Genomic DNA, 16,525 nt, shown 5'->3' with positions numbered 1-16,525 from the left:
AGTTAAAGAAAAGATATATAAATTAATTATATTTCTTTGAGATATTAAAATTAGGAAAGTTTATGTGCTCATTTGCTTGGTACCCACCTAAGCTTTCCCTGGTTGCCTTATAGCAGGGGTCCTCAAACTTTTTAAAGTGGGGGCCAGATCACGGTCCCTCAGAGAGCTGGAGGGCCGGACTATATGAACTACTAATTCCTACTGTAACACCTCAGCTGCGCTCACTGCCCAAAAAACCTGGCGGGCCGGATCAGACTCCTCTGCGGGCCGCATGTGGCCCGCGGGCCGTAGTTTGAAGACCCCTGCGGCTTATAGAATTTATAAACTGAAAGGATTGTTACCTATAGATGATTGACTATCCATTATGTGTAAGACAGTGCTTAGATGGCATTCATTTCTACATTAAAGTTATGTTTCTGGACAGGCTTAAAAATAAAATCAAGTTATAAAACAGTTTGTACACTGTGATCTCTTTTTTCAAAATGAAAATAGGTTCCAAGAAAAACAAAATAGGTGCATATTAAACAGCAAAATACTAACTTTAATTTTGAGAAGGGTAAGATGACAGGTGATTTTTATTTATTAAATGCTTTTTTTTTTTTTTTTTTAATTCTTAAATCTCAGCATAAGCCCAAAAAAGCAAAAAGAAAAAAATTACTACAGAGCCTGAAATAGAGATAATGTAAATTTTTGAAGCAGAAAATGGAGGAAGAGCCGGAAGATTACTGAAAGATGAAGCTGCAAAACGAGTAACCCTGGCTCAGCTCTGACTCCGCAGGAGGAACATGAGGAGAACTGCAGCGATTAGCACACAGAGGGTGCAGACTGTGGGTACCACGATCTCCGTCACCATCTGCATGTGGCTTAGCAAAGGCTCTGCAATGGAACACCACCACAAATGGGAATGTGATCATTTTAGCAAGTACAGTTTCATCCTGAATTTATCTATACTTGAAAAACTTGGAAAATGGCTTCACACTTTCTAATTATTCTCACTTGCTATTAAAGAATTAAATGTTATAAAAGATTATGTGAGGTATTTGGAAAATATTTCAGAAAACAGGATAAAGAATGCCTAAATTTTATTCTTCCATAGGTATTGTTATAAAGTCTTAAATGTGTATTAGTACTTGTGCTCACCATAATTAATCTCAGAATATTAGCAGCTATAGCTCATGGTTTTATAATTTTCACTGGGGGAATTTGTGAAAGAAAAATCCTTAGGAAACATTTCCAGCCTTTCAAAGATGTTACCATATATCTTAAAAGGTATAGGAGTTTCTTTATTGTGATATAGTTAATATAGTTACTCTGAAGAGTTAAATGTTAAGCATATTTCATGTATGTGAATATAGTAGTGGACATTGATATTATACCTGCCTTTAGGTTTTATGCAGTCACCTGGTTACCTAGGTGAATAAGGCACAGGCTCTGCTCTTAAAGAGCTTATAAGCGCAACAAATTCTCTATCATGTCTGTACATGATAAAAGTTTATTTTAGTTTAATGGAATATGCATCCTTAATATTGCCTGGTTATTTAGATGTGGGAAAGGGGATGGGCACAATGGTATATTGGCCTACAAAAATAGCTGAATTGGTAGGGTTTTGTCAAGCACTTTCCACCTCTGATACCACATTAAAGATGTATTCATTAAAACACATCTTTAGCCTGGCTAGTGTGGATCAGTGGTTGAGCATTGACCTATGAACCAGGATGTCACGGTTCAATTCCCGATGAGGGCATATGCCTGAGTGGCTCAATCCCCAGGGTGGGGTGTGCAGGAGGCAGCCAGTCAATGATTTTCTCTCATCATTAATGTTTTTATCTCTCTCTCTTCTTCGTCTCTAAAATCAATAAAAAAAAATTAATTAATTAAAAAATATATTTTCCCCCCCAAAAAACCCAGAAAGTGTATTTCTCTGCCCTTGTAAGAGATGACAAAATTCAAAGAAAAAAAAAATGTGTTGGCATTTCTTATTATTCTACCTCTCTGAGCTTTTAAAATAAGAAATTATGCCTTCTGCCCTGCCAGTGTGGTTCAGTGGTTGAGCGTCAACCCATGAACCAAGAGGTCACAGTTCAATTCCCTGTGAGGGCACATTCCTAGGTTGCAGGCTCGTTTCCCAGTAGGAGGCTTGCAGGAGGCAGCTGATCAATGATTCTTTCTCATTGATGTTTCTATCTCCCTCTCCCTTCCACTCTATGAAGTCAATAAAAACATAAAGACAAAAAAGAAAAAAAGCCTTTTATAAGGCCAGGGACCTTTTTTTGTTCATTGCTGTATCCTCAGAGGTTAAAACACCCCCTTCCTAAAAGTGAGTACTTTCTGAATGAGTGAATAAAATATATAGTGTTCTTTGACTTTTCTTTAATTCATTTGGTTTAATGGTTGAATTTTCCCCTCTTTCCACAAAGCTTACTATAACAAAAGTTATAGATTTATAAGTTTACAATATGATTCAGGGAGAAGAAAAATAAAGTGAATAGATTTCTCTTTCTGGTAAGTTTTTAAAATATGATTTTAGATGCTTATAAAATAGACATTTGTAATTGTCTCAAAATAAATTATTTTTTAATTATGTGGTTTGGAAGATTGACATAGGGTAGGTCCACATTTTGAGATTTTGGCAATGTCATTATCTATATAATTATGTAGTTTAATTCTCAAAGGAAAGAGTTAAAATATACTTACCTGCAGCAAGCATTTGATTGTTGATAGAGCAAGTTTCCAAGGCTTTGAAGTACCAACTTTCCACCTAATAAAAAGCCAATTGGTAATTAATGTCATTTTTAGTCTGCTTGTAGATTAAGTTAGTTAACATTAATTAAATACCTATGTGTGTCATTGTGAGGGGTCAAAACGCAGTCGTCATTCTTTTCTTATTTTTTATTTTTTACAGAGAGGAAGGGAGAGGGATAGAGAGCTAGAAACATGGATGAAAGAGAAATATCAACCAGTTGCCTCCTGCACACTCCCTACCGGGGATGTGCCCGTAACCAAGGTACATGCCCTTGGCCGGAATGGAACCTGGGACCTTTCAGTCCTCGGACTGATGCTCTATCCACTGAGCCAAACCGGTTTCGGCTGCAGTCGTTATTCTTAAGGAATTTATAATCTAGTGCTTTCCTAGTGATGCAAAACTAGAGAGTGCCTGATAGCTATCCGTCACTGCTTCCACATCTTCCTGAAGTCACCCTAAAAGAAAGTAACTAAGTGAAATTTGTAAAAATTACTTTTATTAAGACATTCTAAATTATGTTTTCTATTCCCTGTCAGATATAGCAACATAAAGAGCTGATAGAAAAAATTATATGTTATTGAAAATGTTTTAAAGGATTATTACATTTAATTCTTTTTAATCTCATTTTGGAACCAGTGCATCTCTATGACTGCCATTTGGTGGGAAAAGAAATGAACATATGACTTACTTGACTTTTTTATGTCTCTTAAAGAATTCGCAATATTTATTAACATTTAGAAGAACATTTGACTTAAAGTCTTTATTGACTAATACAACCTAAAGCAAACAAGACTCCTACATTATCATAGTCTGCCCTTAATGTTCTGCACGTTAGGATTGATTTTAATGTATGTTCTAAGCAAATGAGCAAAGAGGTTGTGGGAGGTAGGGTCGGAGGCGAGAGGCCATGCCCCACACGCCCCTGTTCTTTTTCATGGAGGAAAGGGGGGACGTGCTTGCCAAGCTGTGCCCAGCTGCCCAGTTCTTCTAAAACCCAGAATGAGTGACGTGGGTTAGTCCTACCTCTCTCGGATTGGGAAAGCCATTGGCAGTGACAATCTTCTTGTAATATTGAACTGAAGCTTTTGGGTACCGAGGCTTATTTCTGTTGTTAAATTCGACATAGTAGAATCCATATCTATTTGAATAGCCTTTCTCCCATTCAAACTGATCCAACAGAGACCAGGAAGTATACCCTTTTATGTTAGCACCATCTTTTATAGCTGCAAAGACATTTTATTCCATATTTAATGTATTACACTTGGAAAAGTAATATGAAGATAATCTTTGATCTTTTCACTTATGAGATTTAGAAACAAATTTTAGTCAATCATGTGTATTATCAAATTTTGTTCAAGTTAAGTAGAAAAATATGTGAAGACAGTCTTGGTTTGTATCTCACCTTTTAACATTTCATTTATATATCCTTTAAGGTATTTAATCCTCCACTTGTCACATAATGGAGTACTGTGTAATTTTTGCGATGCTCCATTTTCCATCACATATATGGGAGGATCACCATATTGAGTCTGAAAGTGAGTCATAGTAACAAATATCTTTAAAAGTCCAACTTACAGATGGGTTTCTGAGTGTGAGGTACCTATTGACACACATGTTCAAGCCTGCCATATTTTACTCAAGTGTGTTTAGTAAATGCCAGTTCGCACATTTATTTATAATGCAGGCAGGAGGCAAGTTCATGTGAAAGAATATGTTTCTCGATAAATCATTGTAGAAAGAATATATTCACATCTTATTCTTTCCACATATTCCATTGCAGGTGAGAAGGGCAGCAAAATAACTAAATGTGGGATAAGACTTTTCACTACAGTTATATACATTGAAATGCTTATTTATAGTAGGCATGAGTCTGTAAGGTCTATTATTATTAGCCTCTGAAGTATGAGTAACTGCATTTGGTTTGTGTTGTTAATTTTAAATGTAAGCACCTGTGCTTAAGGTCTAAGACCATGAATTCGGGTCGAAAATGCCTTTTACCAGTAAATAGCTTAACGTTATAATCACCTGAGCAAAGTTGAGGAGCCTCCTTAATCCCCACGGCACAGAACGTAGCCCCTGAGACCCCAGGTCAGGCCAGTTGGGGTCAGCCAGTTCCATTAAGTCACGATCGTTCTGGTAGCTGGGCCCCCGGCGGGAGGGGTAGTTCCTTTCTGTGATGTACCGAGTCGTAAAGTGACCCAATCCTAAGAAATCCGATGTGCCTTTAATGTAGCCCTTTTCCTGGAGTGAGAACACAGGTAACCTTGACACATCCAGGCCCTGCTCTGCACTCTTCCTTCCTGTTGAGAGAAAGAAATTAACAATGATTCTCACAAACGTTTTTTTTTTTTGTACCATAATGATACTGGCATGCTGACATAAAACCTTTTATCCAGATCCTGGGCTTTGGGATTCATTTGTGTGGAAAAATGTAATCTTAGCTTTTCAAACTGGAATTTTTGACATTTGGATACGATCCAAAAAATTTAAAAGTTTGTATTGCTTAAAAGTAATACTTCCATAGGTTATTCAGTAAGTGCTATGTTGACAAGTGTGTAGCCATCTGGAAAATAGTAGTGTTGGATTCCTATATTATGCCTTACATCAAATATTGGTAATTTAATTGCGCCTGGGAAGGGAACAGGAAGGCCAGTGGGAGTTGGGGGTATTGCTGTTGGGTAAGCTGGTACATCTCTATGTTAGAAATTTTTGTAATTGATTTTTTTTTTTTGAGAGAAAGAGATACATTGGTTTGTTGTTCCACTTATTTATGCATTTTGGTCTCTTATATATGTCCTGACTGGGAATGGAACCCACAACCTTGGCATATCAGGACATTGTTCTAATCAACTGAGCTACCTGGCCAGGGCTGGAAATTTTGTCATAGCTTTCATAATTTTAAAGGTTTATGTCCTTTCACTGATCAATTATAAATCTGTTTATCCTACATTTTATTCACACTTGTAAAAAGATATATGTACATGGATCTTCATTGTGATTGAGTAGCAAAAGGTTTAAAACAATCTAAATGTCTATCAGGAGAGAATGGTTAAATAAACGGTGGGGTATCAGTACAGCTGCAGCCATTAGAATGAATGAGGCAGTACTTTGTATACCAATATGGAAAGAATGTTCATATACATGTTTAAATGAAACAAAGATGTAGACATTGCCTATGATAGCAAGTACCATCTAGCAGTAGTGTTTGCTCACACATGTACAATCCATGCCTGGAAGTGTGCTTCCTTCTGGGGAGGATGGGAGTGGTGGCGAGGGGGAGCGACAGAAGCTTAACTTTTCACTTTGTACTATCTTGTTCTTAGAAAAATTTGAAACACCCTGGCCTGGTAGCCCAGTTGGTTAGAACGTTGTCCCTATATGCCAAGGTTGTGGGTTCGATATCTGGACAGGACACATACATTGATTTTTTTTTTTCTTTTTAAGAGAGAGTAGGCCCTGACCGGTTTGGCTCAGTGGATAGAGTGTTGGCCTGTGGACTGAAAGGTCCAGGTTCAATTCCGGTCAAGGGCATGTACCTTGGTTGCAGGCACATCCCCAGTGGGAGGTATGCGGGAGGCAGCTGATCCATTTGTTTCTAACCCTCCCTCTCTGTAAAAAATCAATTAAAATATATTTTTAAAAGAGAGGAGAGAGAGAGAGAGAGAGAGAGAGAGAGAGAGAGAGAGAGAGAGAGAGAGGGAGGGAGGGAGGAGGGGGGAAGGGAGGGAGAGGGGGGGAGAGAGAGAAAGAAACATCCATGTGAGAGAGACACATGGATTGGTTGCCTCCCCCCTGCACCCTGACTGGGGCTGGAATTGAACCTGTAACCCAAGTACATGCCCTTGACTGGGAATTGAATCTGCAACCCTTTGGTTCACAGGCCGATGCTACTGAGCAACACTGGCCAGGTTGTGACTGCATCTTTAATTCAGTCACGCTGAAGGACTGAACTTCTAATTTTAGTGGACAAATGGCTATAGGCTGTCATTGGATAGCATAGATATACATTATATGTGTGTGTGTGTGTGCGTGTGTGTGAGTGTAATGTGTATCTATATATCATATATCTGTGTGTAAATATATATACATTATTCATAACATTTCTGTCATCACCAAAAGTTCTATTGGTCAGCACTGGTATAGAATTACTTTGTTCATATGTTTAGTGTGAATAAAAAGGTGTTTGAGAAGCCTGGAAGTAATTTGTGAATAAGATTTCAAGCAGATGCTTTCACTACTAAAGAAAATGCTTAGAGGACCCTTCCTTCCACAGAAAACTTCAGCCCAGTTCTACCTATCACAAAGATGGAGTTGGTAGGGTCTGGGATGTTTGGCCTTAAGCCCAAGAAAGCTGCTCTATGACAAATAACCAATTTGGCTTTCGGCGCAATCCTGTGTGGCTCCTGCAATGCCCTCGGGGTCACGAGAGAGTGAGTGGCTGTGGATGTGGATGTGCCGCAGGAACATGGGCACTGTGGTCATGAGTGCTTTTTCCTTGTGCATCTTTTTTTTTTTTTTTAATATATTTCATTGATTTTTTACAGAGAGGAAGAGAGAGGGATAGAAAGTTAGAAACATTGATGAGAGAGAATCATCGATCAGCTGCCTCTTGCACCCCCCCCCACTGGGGATGTGCCCACAACCAAGGTATATGCCCTTGACTGGAATCGAACCCGGGACCTTTCAGTCCATAGGCCGATGCTCTATCCACTGAGCCAAACTGGTTTTGGCTTCTTGTGCATCTTGACGGGATCATTCCCAAGCTTTTGCATGTGTGTGTGTGTGTGTGTGTGTGTGTGTGTGTGTGTGTAGGTGTGTCACAAGATTGTTATCACCAAGAGACTTTTAGAGACTATTTTGCTGATCCTTCATTTCATGATAAAACTGACACCCAAAGAAGCAAAGCACCTTGTCCAGTTGCTGGTTAGTGGCAGAGTTGGAATCAGATGAGCCTTATGAAAGGGGCTTTAGAAAGGGAACGTTTTGACATGTTGGCAGTTCTCAAACATCCAGGATAGCCTTGTTACGAGAGATTGTAACCTGTTTCAATGCCATCCTTGTCTCTTTTTTTGTAGTGGAGTGTGGGCTGATACCTCTAAAGCACAGAGATAATACTTTTACAATCCTATGGCCAGAGGCTGCGGGTGCCTGCCCTGGAGTCCCAGGCCTGTCTTCCTTGCCCTCTCCCCAGGCGCCATGTCCTTTACGGTCCCTCCTCAGTCTCTGAGTTCCTACCTCTGGTGGCCTAGGGCACTTTAAGGCATGAAGTGAGGGCAGCTTTGGGTGAAAGCTGTTTCCTGGGAAGATTCTTGTTCTTAAAACAGATATGACAGAGCTATTTCCTTTTTTCTGCCCCTGCTTGTTGACGGGTAGAGATGTGATGCCAGGAGCTCTCGTCTGTGGCTCAGGGAGTAGTAGGTGGCGCCGAGGGGAAAGGTGGAATGAGCTGCATCCTCAGAGACGTCCCGAGGGCTGGCTTAGCCTCGCCCTGGGTCATCCTTCTCTAGCCTCAGGCGATGATAAATCCCCCACTTCCAGAGTGACTTTAGTTGGAGTTTTCTGTTATGTGGCACCTAAAAGCATCCAAACTGATAAGGCCCTGTGCGCTGTTCCTATCTTTATTCTCTCTGACACTGGAAACCAGAGCTTGGAAAGTATTTCTCAAGTGACAGAACTGGCAATAGAACTGACACCGCCCATGACTGTGTCTTTGATTTCTCTCTTCTACTTCACTGCAGTTAAAACGGAGTGTAATGGGGAGGAAAAGGCAGGACAGCAGGACAGAAAAGAGAGCAGCCTGGAGAACTGCTACATTTTCCTCCTGGGTTCTGAACTTCTTGGGATTTGTTTGGGTGCCTCCTCCCATACACACACACATGCTGCTGTAATTCTAATAACCAATTCTCATTTCTTGAAGGCCTCACCCAAGCCCAGGGTGCTCCCCCCCCCCTCCCTGCCTTTTGCTCATTTCGCCTGAGCTCAGTACCGCCGCTGTGACATCTGCAGTTTTAAAATGGGTCTTGGCTCACCGATACGCTCCTTCATGACTTGGGGGTAGTCACCAGAATAAATGGGGTTGGCAAACCAGCCCAGGCAGAACTGGAGATATCTCTCGGCAGCTTCTATGTCCTTGGGGTTATCGGGGTCCATTGGTTCCCCCCAGTCGCAGTTTAATGAAATCCCCACCAGCCCTTAAAGGAAAAGAGAGAAGGGGTGGCAGTCAGGAATGACCAGCACCTCTCCGGGCACTTGGCTCTCGGCACGCGTGGCGGTGCAGCTCACCTTGCTGCCGGCTGCGCCATGTGCGGTTGTACAAATGCCAGGCTTGGGCATGGGCCTAAAGGAGGAAGGACTTCATCAGAGGGGTCTGACCCATCCATTTCTATCCTCCCTTTCCTTCCGAACTCTGGCGATCCAGGTGGAGTCCATCATTTTCATGAGTCTAGCCTTGGTGATCCCAACCCATAGTCTCCCATCCTCTGCCCTCCAGAGGCACTTTCTTTGTGCGATACAGGAAACTTGGTCTAAATCTGGCATAAACACATAAACCACCACTATGTGTCTTTATTTCTAAGGTTTTTGCTAAGGCTTCTCATGTTCCAGGTTGTCCGCTGGGGTAAAAGGCAGTATTTTTCTCATACCAAGCCCAGGAAACTAAGAAAATACCACCTGGAACAATCTTGAGAAATGGGAATAAATTTGTGCCAGCCTACCTCCTGACTATACTCTCTCTCCCAGGGACCCACTGATGTCTCCAGAGCTCTGCCCTTTCAATGTTCACAGTTGCTCTTTATTGCTGCTTTCTAAGCCATCTCTCCTTCCTCCTTCAAAAACCCTAGGTCTTGCCAGGCCGGGCTGGCTCAGTGGTTGAGCGTTGACCTATGAACCAGGAGGTCATGGTTCGATTCCGGGTTGGGGCATATGCCCAGGTTGTAGGCTGGACCTCCAGTGGGGGGCATGCAAGAGGCAGCTGATTGATGATCCTCTCCCATCATTGATTTTTCTATATCTCCCTCTCCCTTCCTCTCTGGAATCAGTAAATATATATTTAAGAAAAAAACAAAAGCCTAGGCTTTTTGAAATCCATGCCATCAGGGGAGTACTCTTAACTTACTAGTGTCCTTCACCAACTGTCCTCCAGGCACTTCTGCTCACTCATTGAAGTTTTTAGCTTCTCGTTCACTGTCATTCCCCCACTCCTGTCATCACCCCACACAAGACAGTTTAGACCTACAGGGGACAAATGTTCCCAGGCACGCACTCCATCCCTTGGCTGGATTGTAAGCCCTAGCGAGCAGCCAGTACCCACCATCCCAGCCTCAGTGTCCCGCAGAGCACTGGATGACAGGACACCCCGGTCAGTCCTCACGGAAGGAAAGTGGACGGTGAGAAAGTGCTATGGAAGATGCTGGCTCCGAGGTGGGGCCACAGAAAACTGAGCTCAGGCTCGGACCCCGGGGCGTGCAGAGCTGACCCTGGGGCTTGTCCCCCCACCCTGAACCCAGACTTCCTTCCCAGAAAGACCCGCCTCACCTTAATGATGTGGTGCGCCGCCTTGTACAAGCCTGTGCCGTGGAGCTTCAGGCCTGGTGCGTGGTGGCCCGTCTCATAGCCCTTTTCTGCCATTGTCTACAGGGAGGGCAAGGGGGGACCGGAGGGGCCTGTGAGAGTGGCAGGGAGCGCTCTGGCCCGGGAGGTGGGTCTTCTCACCGGGAGAGGGGCCCTGCTTACCCGCGGATCACTGAACGTGACCCAGTGCTTCACCCGGTCCCCGAAGGCCTCGAAGCACAGGTTGGCGTAATCGCTGAAGTAGCTGGTCATGCTCGCGTTCTGCCACCCGCCGTACTTGACCTGGAGCAGCTGCGAACAGAGGGGTGCAGAGAGGAGCCGGTGCCCCAAAGGTCTGTCTTCAGAAAAGACTTGGAGCTGATTGGCCAAGTGTGTGGGAGAAGCAGCAATTGCAGCTACAGGGGATGTTCGGAGGAGAGGGCAGCAACGATGCAGGGTGTTGAGCATTTAAGACTTGAAGATGGCCCTAACCAGTTTGGCTCAGTGGATAGAGCATCTGCCTGCAGACTCAGGGGTCCCAGGTTTGATTCCAGTCAGAGGCGTGTAATTTGGTTTCGGGCACATCCCCAGTAAGGGGTGTGCAGGAGGCAGCTGATTGATGTTTCTAACCCTCCCTCTCCTTTCCTCTCTGTAAAAAAATCAATAAAATGTATTAAAAAAAAAAAAAAAAAGACTTGAAGATGATAGCAGTGATGGGCCATGAAACGTAGATGTGGAGATGAACTGTGTTACGTACCTTGGGAGCAGGGAAGGTTTGAGATTCATGCTTCAAAGGAACTTGATAGAGTGAATATTTAAGAAAATTTGCCAAAGGAAAAGAAGTCTGGTCATGGGGAAATAATCTTAAACACAAATTCTGAAGAAACAGCCGAAACCGGTTTGGCTCAGTGGATAGAGCGTCGGCCTGCGGACTGAAAGGTCCCGGGTTCGATTCCGGTCAAGGGCATGTACCTTGGTTGTGGGCACATCCCCGGTAGGAGGTGTGCAAGAGGCAGCTGGTTGATGTTTCTCTCTCATCGACGTTTCTAGCTCTCTATCTCTCTCCCTTTCTTTCTGTAAAAAATCAATAAAAAATATATTAAAAAAAATTCTGAAGAAATAGGTTCTGGGCATGAAAGCTCTGCTTGGGATTCTGAGGGCCGTGCGCGGTCAGAACCTCAGAGGAGCCTGTTATGCGAGAGGGCTCCGCTTCCTTCAGCCAAGGGCTCTCTCCCCGCCAGAGGGTCTGCGGGAGGGCAGGCTGTCCCAGCGTCCGGCCTGCCATCAGTGCCGCCTAGCAGCTCTCCCTGGTGGGGTGAGGTGATGCTAACGGGTAGGTAACCAACCAAGGACGGGGCTGGGGATGGTTTCTAGCTCATCTGCCTAAAGGCCGCTCTCTGCGCCCAGCCCAGCTTAGAGACTTCCCCTCCCACGGAACCAACCCAGTCGCCTCCGCTCGGCAGCTGGGGCCTTGCAAGTTGCCCCTCCCATCTCTATCCTGCCCCCTCCAGCCTGCTCCCCAAACTCTAACCCGTCACTTGCCCAGCTGCTCCTCCCAGCTCCTTGCTGGGCCCCTCTAGCCAGAACACCCCTCCTCCCACCCACTTCATGCCCCAGCTTTGCAAAGCACTGATCACACTCCTCCTTCCCCCAGCACCTCCCTGAGGCCATGTCTCTCTCTATCCTCCGACTTCCCACCACCCTGTGTCACAGGGTCACATACATGGCCCCTCCCCTGGCTGGGCTGTCATCTCTGGGTGGCCCTGTTGAGTGAACAGTGATGTCTAACAGTGATGTTTGTAAGCGTGTTCAGACTCGGTTGGGGCTTCATATGTGAGCACATATGGCGCTGGCTCAAACAAACCGGGGAAAAAGGCTAAACAAACTTGTTCATTACCGCATGTCATCAGATCTTACTCAAAAAGATGTTTTTTCCCTTTATAGTTTGATTTGTTGTTTTCAGGACCAATGTTCTGGAAAACCTCAAAACCCACAGTTAATCACTTACTACAAACATCGGTGAAGCCAGCGACCTCCCAGCCACGGCGCGTCAGAGAGATTTCTTCTCTCCTTCCCATCTTTCTGTCTGAGCCCCAGGCTGTGCCCCCGCCTTGCCTCCCTGGGTCCCAGATCAGGCTCCCTGCTGCCGCGCTGAGCTGCCTCTGGGCCTGCGCAGCCCTCACCTGCGGGAGGTCCCAGTGGTGCAGGGTCACGACCGGGGCGATGTTGCCCTTCAGAAGGGCATCGATGAGGTCGCTGTAGAATTTGATTCCCTTCTCGTTCACCCGGTCAGCTGGAGGGGAGACAAAAGGGGGCTTCACAAGAAAGGACCGTGGCCTTGGCCTTCTGAAGTGCAGCATTCGTAGGGCCGAAGGCACCGCAGGCCACCAGCACTGGAACCTCAAAGGGGTTAGACTCCTGGGAGCCCAGCTACCTGCAGCTGTGAGAGCTGCTGCCAGGAGACACCGTGTCCGTGGTCTCCCTCCCCAGACCCCCCTCTCCACGGCCTAAGGGGCCACGCCTGGGCCGGGAAGGCGCTGCCCAGCTTACCTCGGACACCGGTGGGCAGGAGCCTGGGCCAAGACAGGGAGAACCGGTAGTGGTTCACGTGCAGCTCCCTCAGCAGCATGACGTCCTCCTGTGCAGACAGGGCGGGAGGCAGGGCAGGGTGGCCTGGGGCCCTGGGGTGGGCAGGTAGGGGCCACCCTGAGGGGCCTCAGGCCAAGGCTTTCTCTGTCCAGACTCCTGGTGGGTGAGGAAGCAGCTGCTTCCTTATCCATACCATAGGTGTGGTACCTGCCACCTGCCCCTGCTTCCTCCTGGGGATGGAGTCAAATAAATGGCAGGGTATGGGGCACTTTAGAGGGCCATAGGGTTTTCCTAATGAACTGGGGGGATGGGTTCCCCCCCAAAAGTCAATCCAGAGAAGAGGAGTGGGTGCTGAGCAGAGGGATTGAGGATGAGCTGGTCCCGCTCCCTCCACAGGGGCTGATGCTCATGCAGGGATCAGGGATTCAGGCCACTGTGGCCTGTGGGCCCTGGGCCATCACATCTGCCCTTCGGCTCCCCCTCACTCAGCTACCACACCGAGGCCCTGACTCAGGTGGGGCCCTGCTTTCCTTTCCTCCTACATGTGCCTTCCTCATCCTGCCCACACACCCAGTCCCCAGTCCCCACTCGCCCCATCCCCCTTGGTGGGAGTGTTTAGCAGAGCACCGGGTTGTATTGTCACCTGGGCTCCTTCAGTACATCCCTTCCCACCTCTCAGCTAGCTGTGTGCTCTGGCACACACACACACACACACACACACACACACACACACCCTTCCCTCACCTGGACCCTGTAGTAGCCATTACAGGCCGCATCTGCTGTCTCCTGCCCGAGCACCTTCCCCTTCCCGCTGTGCGTGAAGGCATCCCAGATGCTGGGCCCCTTCCCAGCCTGGTCCCAGGCGCCCTCCGTCTGGAAGGCGGAGCTGCCCACACCCCAGGAGAAGCCTGCAAGTAGAGACCCCAGGCCGGGCTCAGGGGGCTCCCACTCCCTGTCCAGCTTGGGACAAGGGGTTGTGCTCCCAGCTGCAGGGCCGCCCCTCCCCCTCTCTAGGAGAGGGAGTGGGTGGGTGGGTGGTAGGTGGGGGGAGACCGAATGCATTAAACACTTCCTTGCACAATGTTAGCTCTCATAGCATGCTGTCTGCATAGTCACTCTAAACAAATCAGTTAGGAACTTCTTTTACTTGAGGACACTGCATGGAGTTATTTTCCACATTCTACTTGTCAGGAAGCTAAAACACCAAACCCTTTGGCAAGCCAGCCAAGGTGGACAAGCCGACAGACAGACAGACAGACAGACAGACCAGCAGAGGGATAGACATACCAGGGGGGAAGGTTCCGTAGTAGAAGGAGGCCTCTTCCGGGGATCCCTTCCTGGTGGCCCCCAGCCCGGACACCAGAAGCGGCACCCACCAAAGGGTGACAGATGGCACTGGCTTCATGGCTCCCGGCCCTCCCCCATTCCTGGAAAAGCACACCTGGCAGGTGTAGGCCCACACAGCCAGGGATGGGGGCCAGGCCCCAGCGTGGGGCAAAGGCCAGGAGGGGAGGAGGCTGTGAGGGAGGGCGCTTTATCCAGAGCAGCGCCGGCTCAGCTGGGGCCCAGCAGCGGAGGCTGAGGCTGGCCACCAGCTGTAATTCCTGAAGGTGCGAAGCACTCAGGAGGAGATGGATGCTGGGCTCGGGGAGCTCTGGCTCGGATGGGGAAGGCCCCCAATGAGCCCCACTCCCTGCGTGATAGGGGGGGCCCAGCCCACACCCTGTGAGAGACCGGGGCTAAGGGGAAACCATCTTTCTTTAGAGAAATGTGATGGGGCAGGCAGCACAACCAGAGAGCCACTGCATCACCCCCAACTGCACACTGTGCACACAGAGGGATGGACCCCCCCACCCCCACCCCCACCCCCGCCCTTCTCAAGCCGGGGATCTTGAGCAGGGTCACCTCCGTGGGACCTTCCGTTCTGAGGGTCAGGGCAATTCCCTCCCACTGGGACCCCCTCTCTGATGCCTGGCCAGCTTACCAGAGCAGCACCTGGTGGCCACAGGGCTCTCAGACTGGCCCCTCACAGCAGAGCCCACAGCCCTGCCGAAGGCTCTGGTTGGGGGCGTGGTCAGCGGCCTGTCCCCGTACAAAGAGCTTCAATAACCCCATTCAGCGGGGCGGGCAGGAATGCTGAGCTGGCCAGTGCGGCCTGAGTCAGCAGCTGGGCAGCTTGGCCCTGGGTCCAGGGGAATCCAGGCGGCCCCCTGCCAGGGCAGAGGGACAGTGACCCGGTCCCACTGACCCTTTCTGAGCCTGATGTGCCACACGTTAGCCTGCTAAGCTTAAGGCGGAGGTATCGAGTGGGAATCTGTGTGGGGGGGCATATGTCCCTGTGTCTACCCTTCCCTGCCACCAGAGAGAGCTCACTGTTGAAGGTAAAGTTGGTTTTTCCAGCTTGCCTTCCTCTCTTTGGACATTTATTACTTCGCTCGCTCATTTACCGGGCCTGCCTGCTCCCTTCACCTCACTCAGCCCACATTCTTCTTGCCTTTAGCCAAACGCTCACGGTGGCTCTCCCAGCTGGGAGGGCTTTTCCTCTTTACAGTTGACTCATTTCTTCCTACTCATCCTTCAGCTCCTCTATGGGCAGCAGCACCTCCTCCCCCAGGAAGCCTTCCCTGACCCCTCCCCCCTCCCCCAGGTCAGGTAGGTGCTGAGGGTTTACCTCCAGCCCTGCACTTCCATGTCTGCTGTGTGTGTACCTGTGCCCCTGCCCCTTGCAGCCTGCTGGGAGCTGAGGGCATGCTGGCCTTGCTCACCCAGCATTCCCAGCGCCAGCACTTACTTGATGCTCAGTCATGTGAGTGCAATCTAAATAACACAATAATTATTCTGGAAACACTTCCTGGGTGCTTCCTGCAGCCCAGGTCTCTTCACATGGTGGTCATTTCATCCTCCCAGCACCCCGGCAAACAGCAGCAGCCTCAGCCTTGACCCGGAGGCGGGTGAGGGGGAGGGTATGGATTTCCTGGCCCCCGGCAAGGGCAGGATAGTTGCCTGACGCTGGTCTGGAGGTGACTCCGCTCTGAGGCTGGTACCACACTGGACCCATTCTGAACTCCTCCACCACTTCCCGCCTGAGCTCCAGGCCTTGCCGCCCTGGCAGTTTTCCAGAGATTTGCTGAGGGAGGCCTGGGGACAGGTGCCTGGACACAGGCAGGGGCTACTTACAACCCCCACCCCCTCTTCTCCCCACCCCCACCCCAGGGGCCCAGCTAGGGCTGGAGCGGGCTCCCTTGGGCTTCCACTGCCAAAGGGGATGGAGGCTTTCTCCTCCCGGACCCTGAGGCGCCCCGGGCATAGTCATGGGGCGGAAACAGCTTCTCGGAGTGGATGCCAGGGCTGGCCCCTCAGCAAACATGCAATGACGGGATGGGGGCTGCTGAGTAACCCCACCACCTCCATCCTTTCTCTCTCACTTCCCGAGTCCCCACCAAATGCTAAGAGAGGCCCCAGACCAGAGCGAAATGGCGAGGCCTGTGCCCTCAGGGGCTCTGGTCTGCTGGGGAGGGGCGGGGGTAGAGAGTAAGGGCGGTGGTTGTAAACATGGTTCAGAGTGATCAGGCCTCTGATGGGAGGACAGACAGGACGCTGTGGGGGCTGGGAGGTGGGGGGCTGGCTTCGCAGGGGAGGGAACAC

The 16,525-nt window shown here is 48.3% G+C and overlaps 2 protein-coding genes across 3 annotated transcripts in view; one reads left to right on the top strand and one right to left on the bottom strand.

Moving 5' to 3' along the window:
• The window catches only part of ZWILCH (zwilch kinetochore protein), a 29,957-nt gene extending 27,594 nt beyond the window's left edge, over positions 1–2,363 (top strand). Inside the window, exon 19 of one of the 2 annotated variants that reach the window (XM_084887142.1) lies at positions 625–2,363. The gene's annotated coding sequence lies outside the window, so the exon portion shown is untranslated. The remainder of the gene's footprint in view (positions 1–624) is intronic. The other variant, XM_084887143.1, reaches the window with a different exon arrangement.
• LCTL (lactase like) lies at positions 761–14,312 on the bottom strand (the record flags this gene model as incomplete). The annotated part of the gene is made up of 13 exons (XM_084888408.1): positions 14,168–14,312; positions 13,625–13,788; positions 12,842–12,929; positions 12,475–12,584; positions 10,475–10,603; positions 10,277–10,372; positions 9,026–9,080; positions 8,773–8,934; positions 4,769–5,043; positions 4,146–4,272; positions 3,767–3,966; positions 2,695–2,758; positions 761–876 (listed from the first exon to the last, which is right to left on the bottom strand). The coding sequence occupies exons 1-13, from the start codon at positions 14,283–14,285 to the stop codon at positions 761–763; spliced, it is 1,704 nt and encodes a 567-aa protein (XP_084744534.1). The 5' UTR covers positions 14,286–14,312.
• Positions 14,313–16,525: the final 2,213 nt, after the last annotated feature.

The sequence above is a fragment of the Pipistrellus hanaki genome, assembly GCF_964339955.1.
Source record: "Pipistrellus hanaki genome assembly, chromosome: 1".
Taxonomy (NCBI): domain Eukaryota; kingdom Metazoa; phylum Chordata; class Mammalia; order Chiroptera; family Vespertilionidae; genus Pipistrellus; species Pipistrellus hanaki.
The sequence above is the reverse complement of the archived record's forward strand: the minus strand, read 5'-3'. Positions and strand labels throughout refer to the sequence as shown.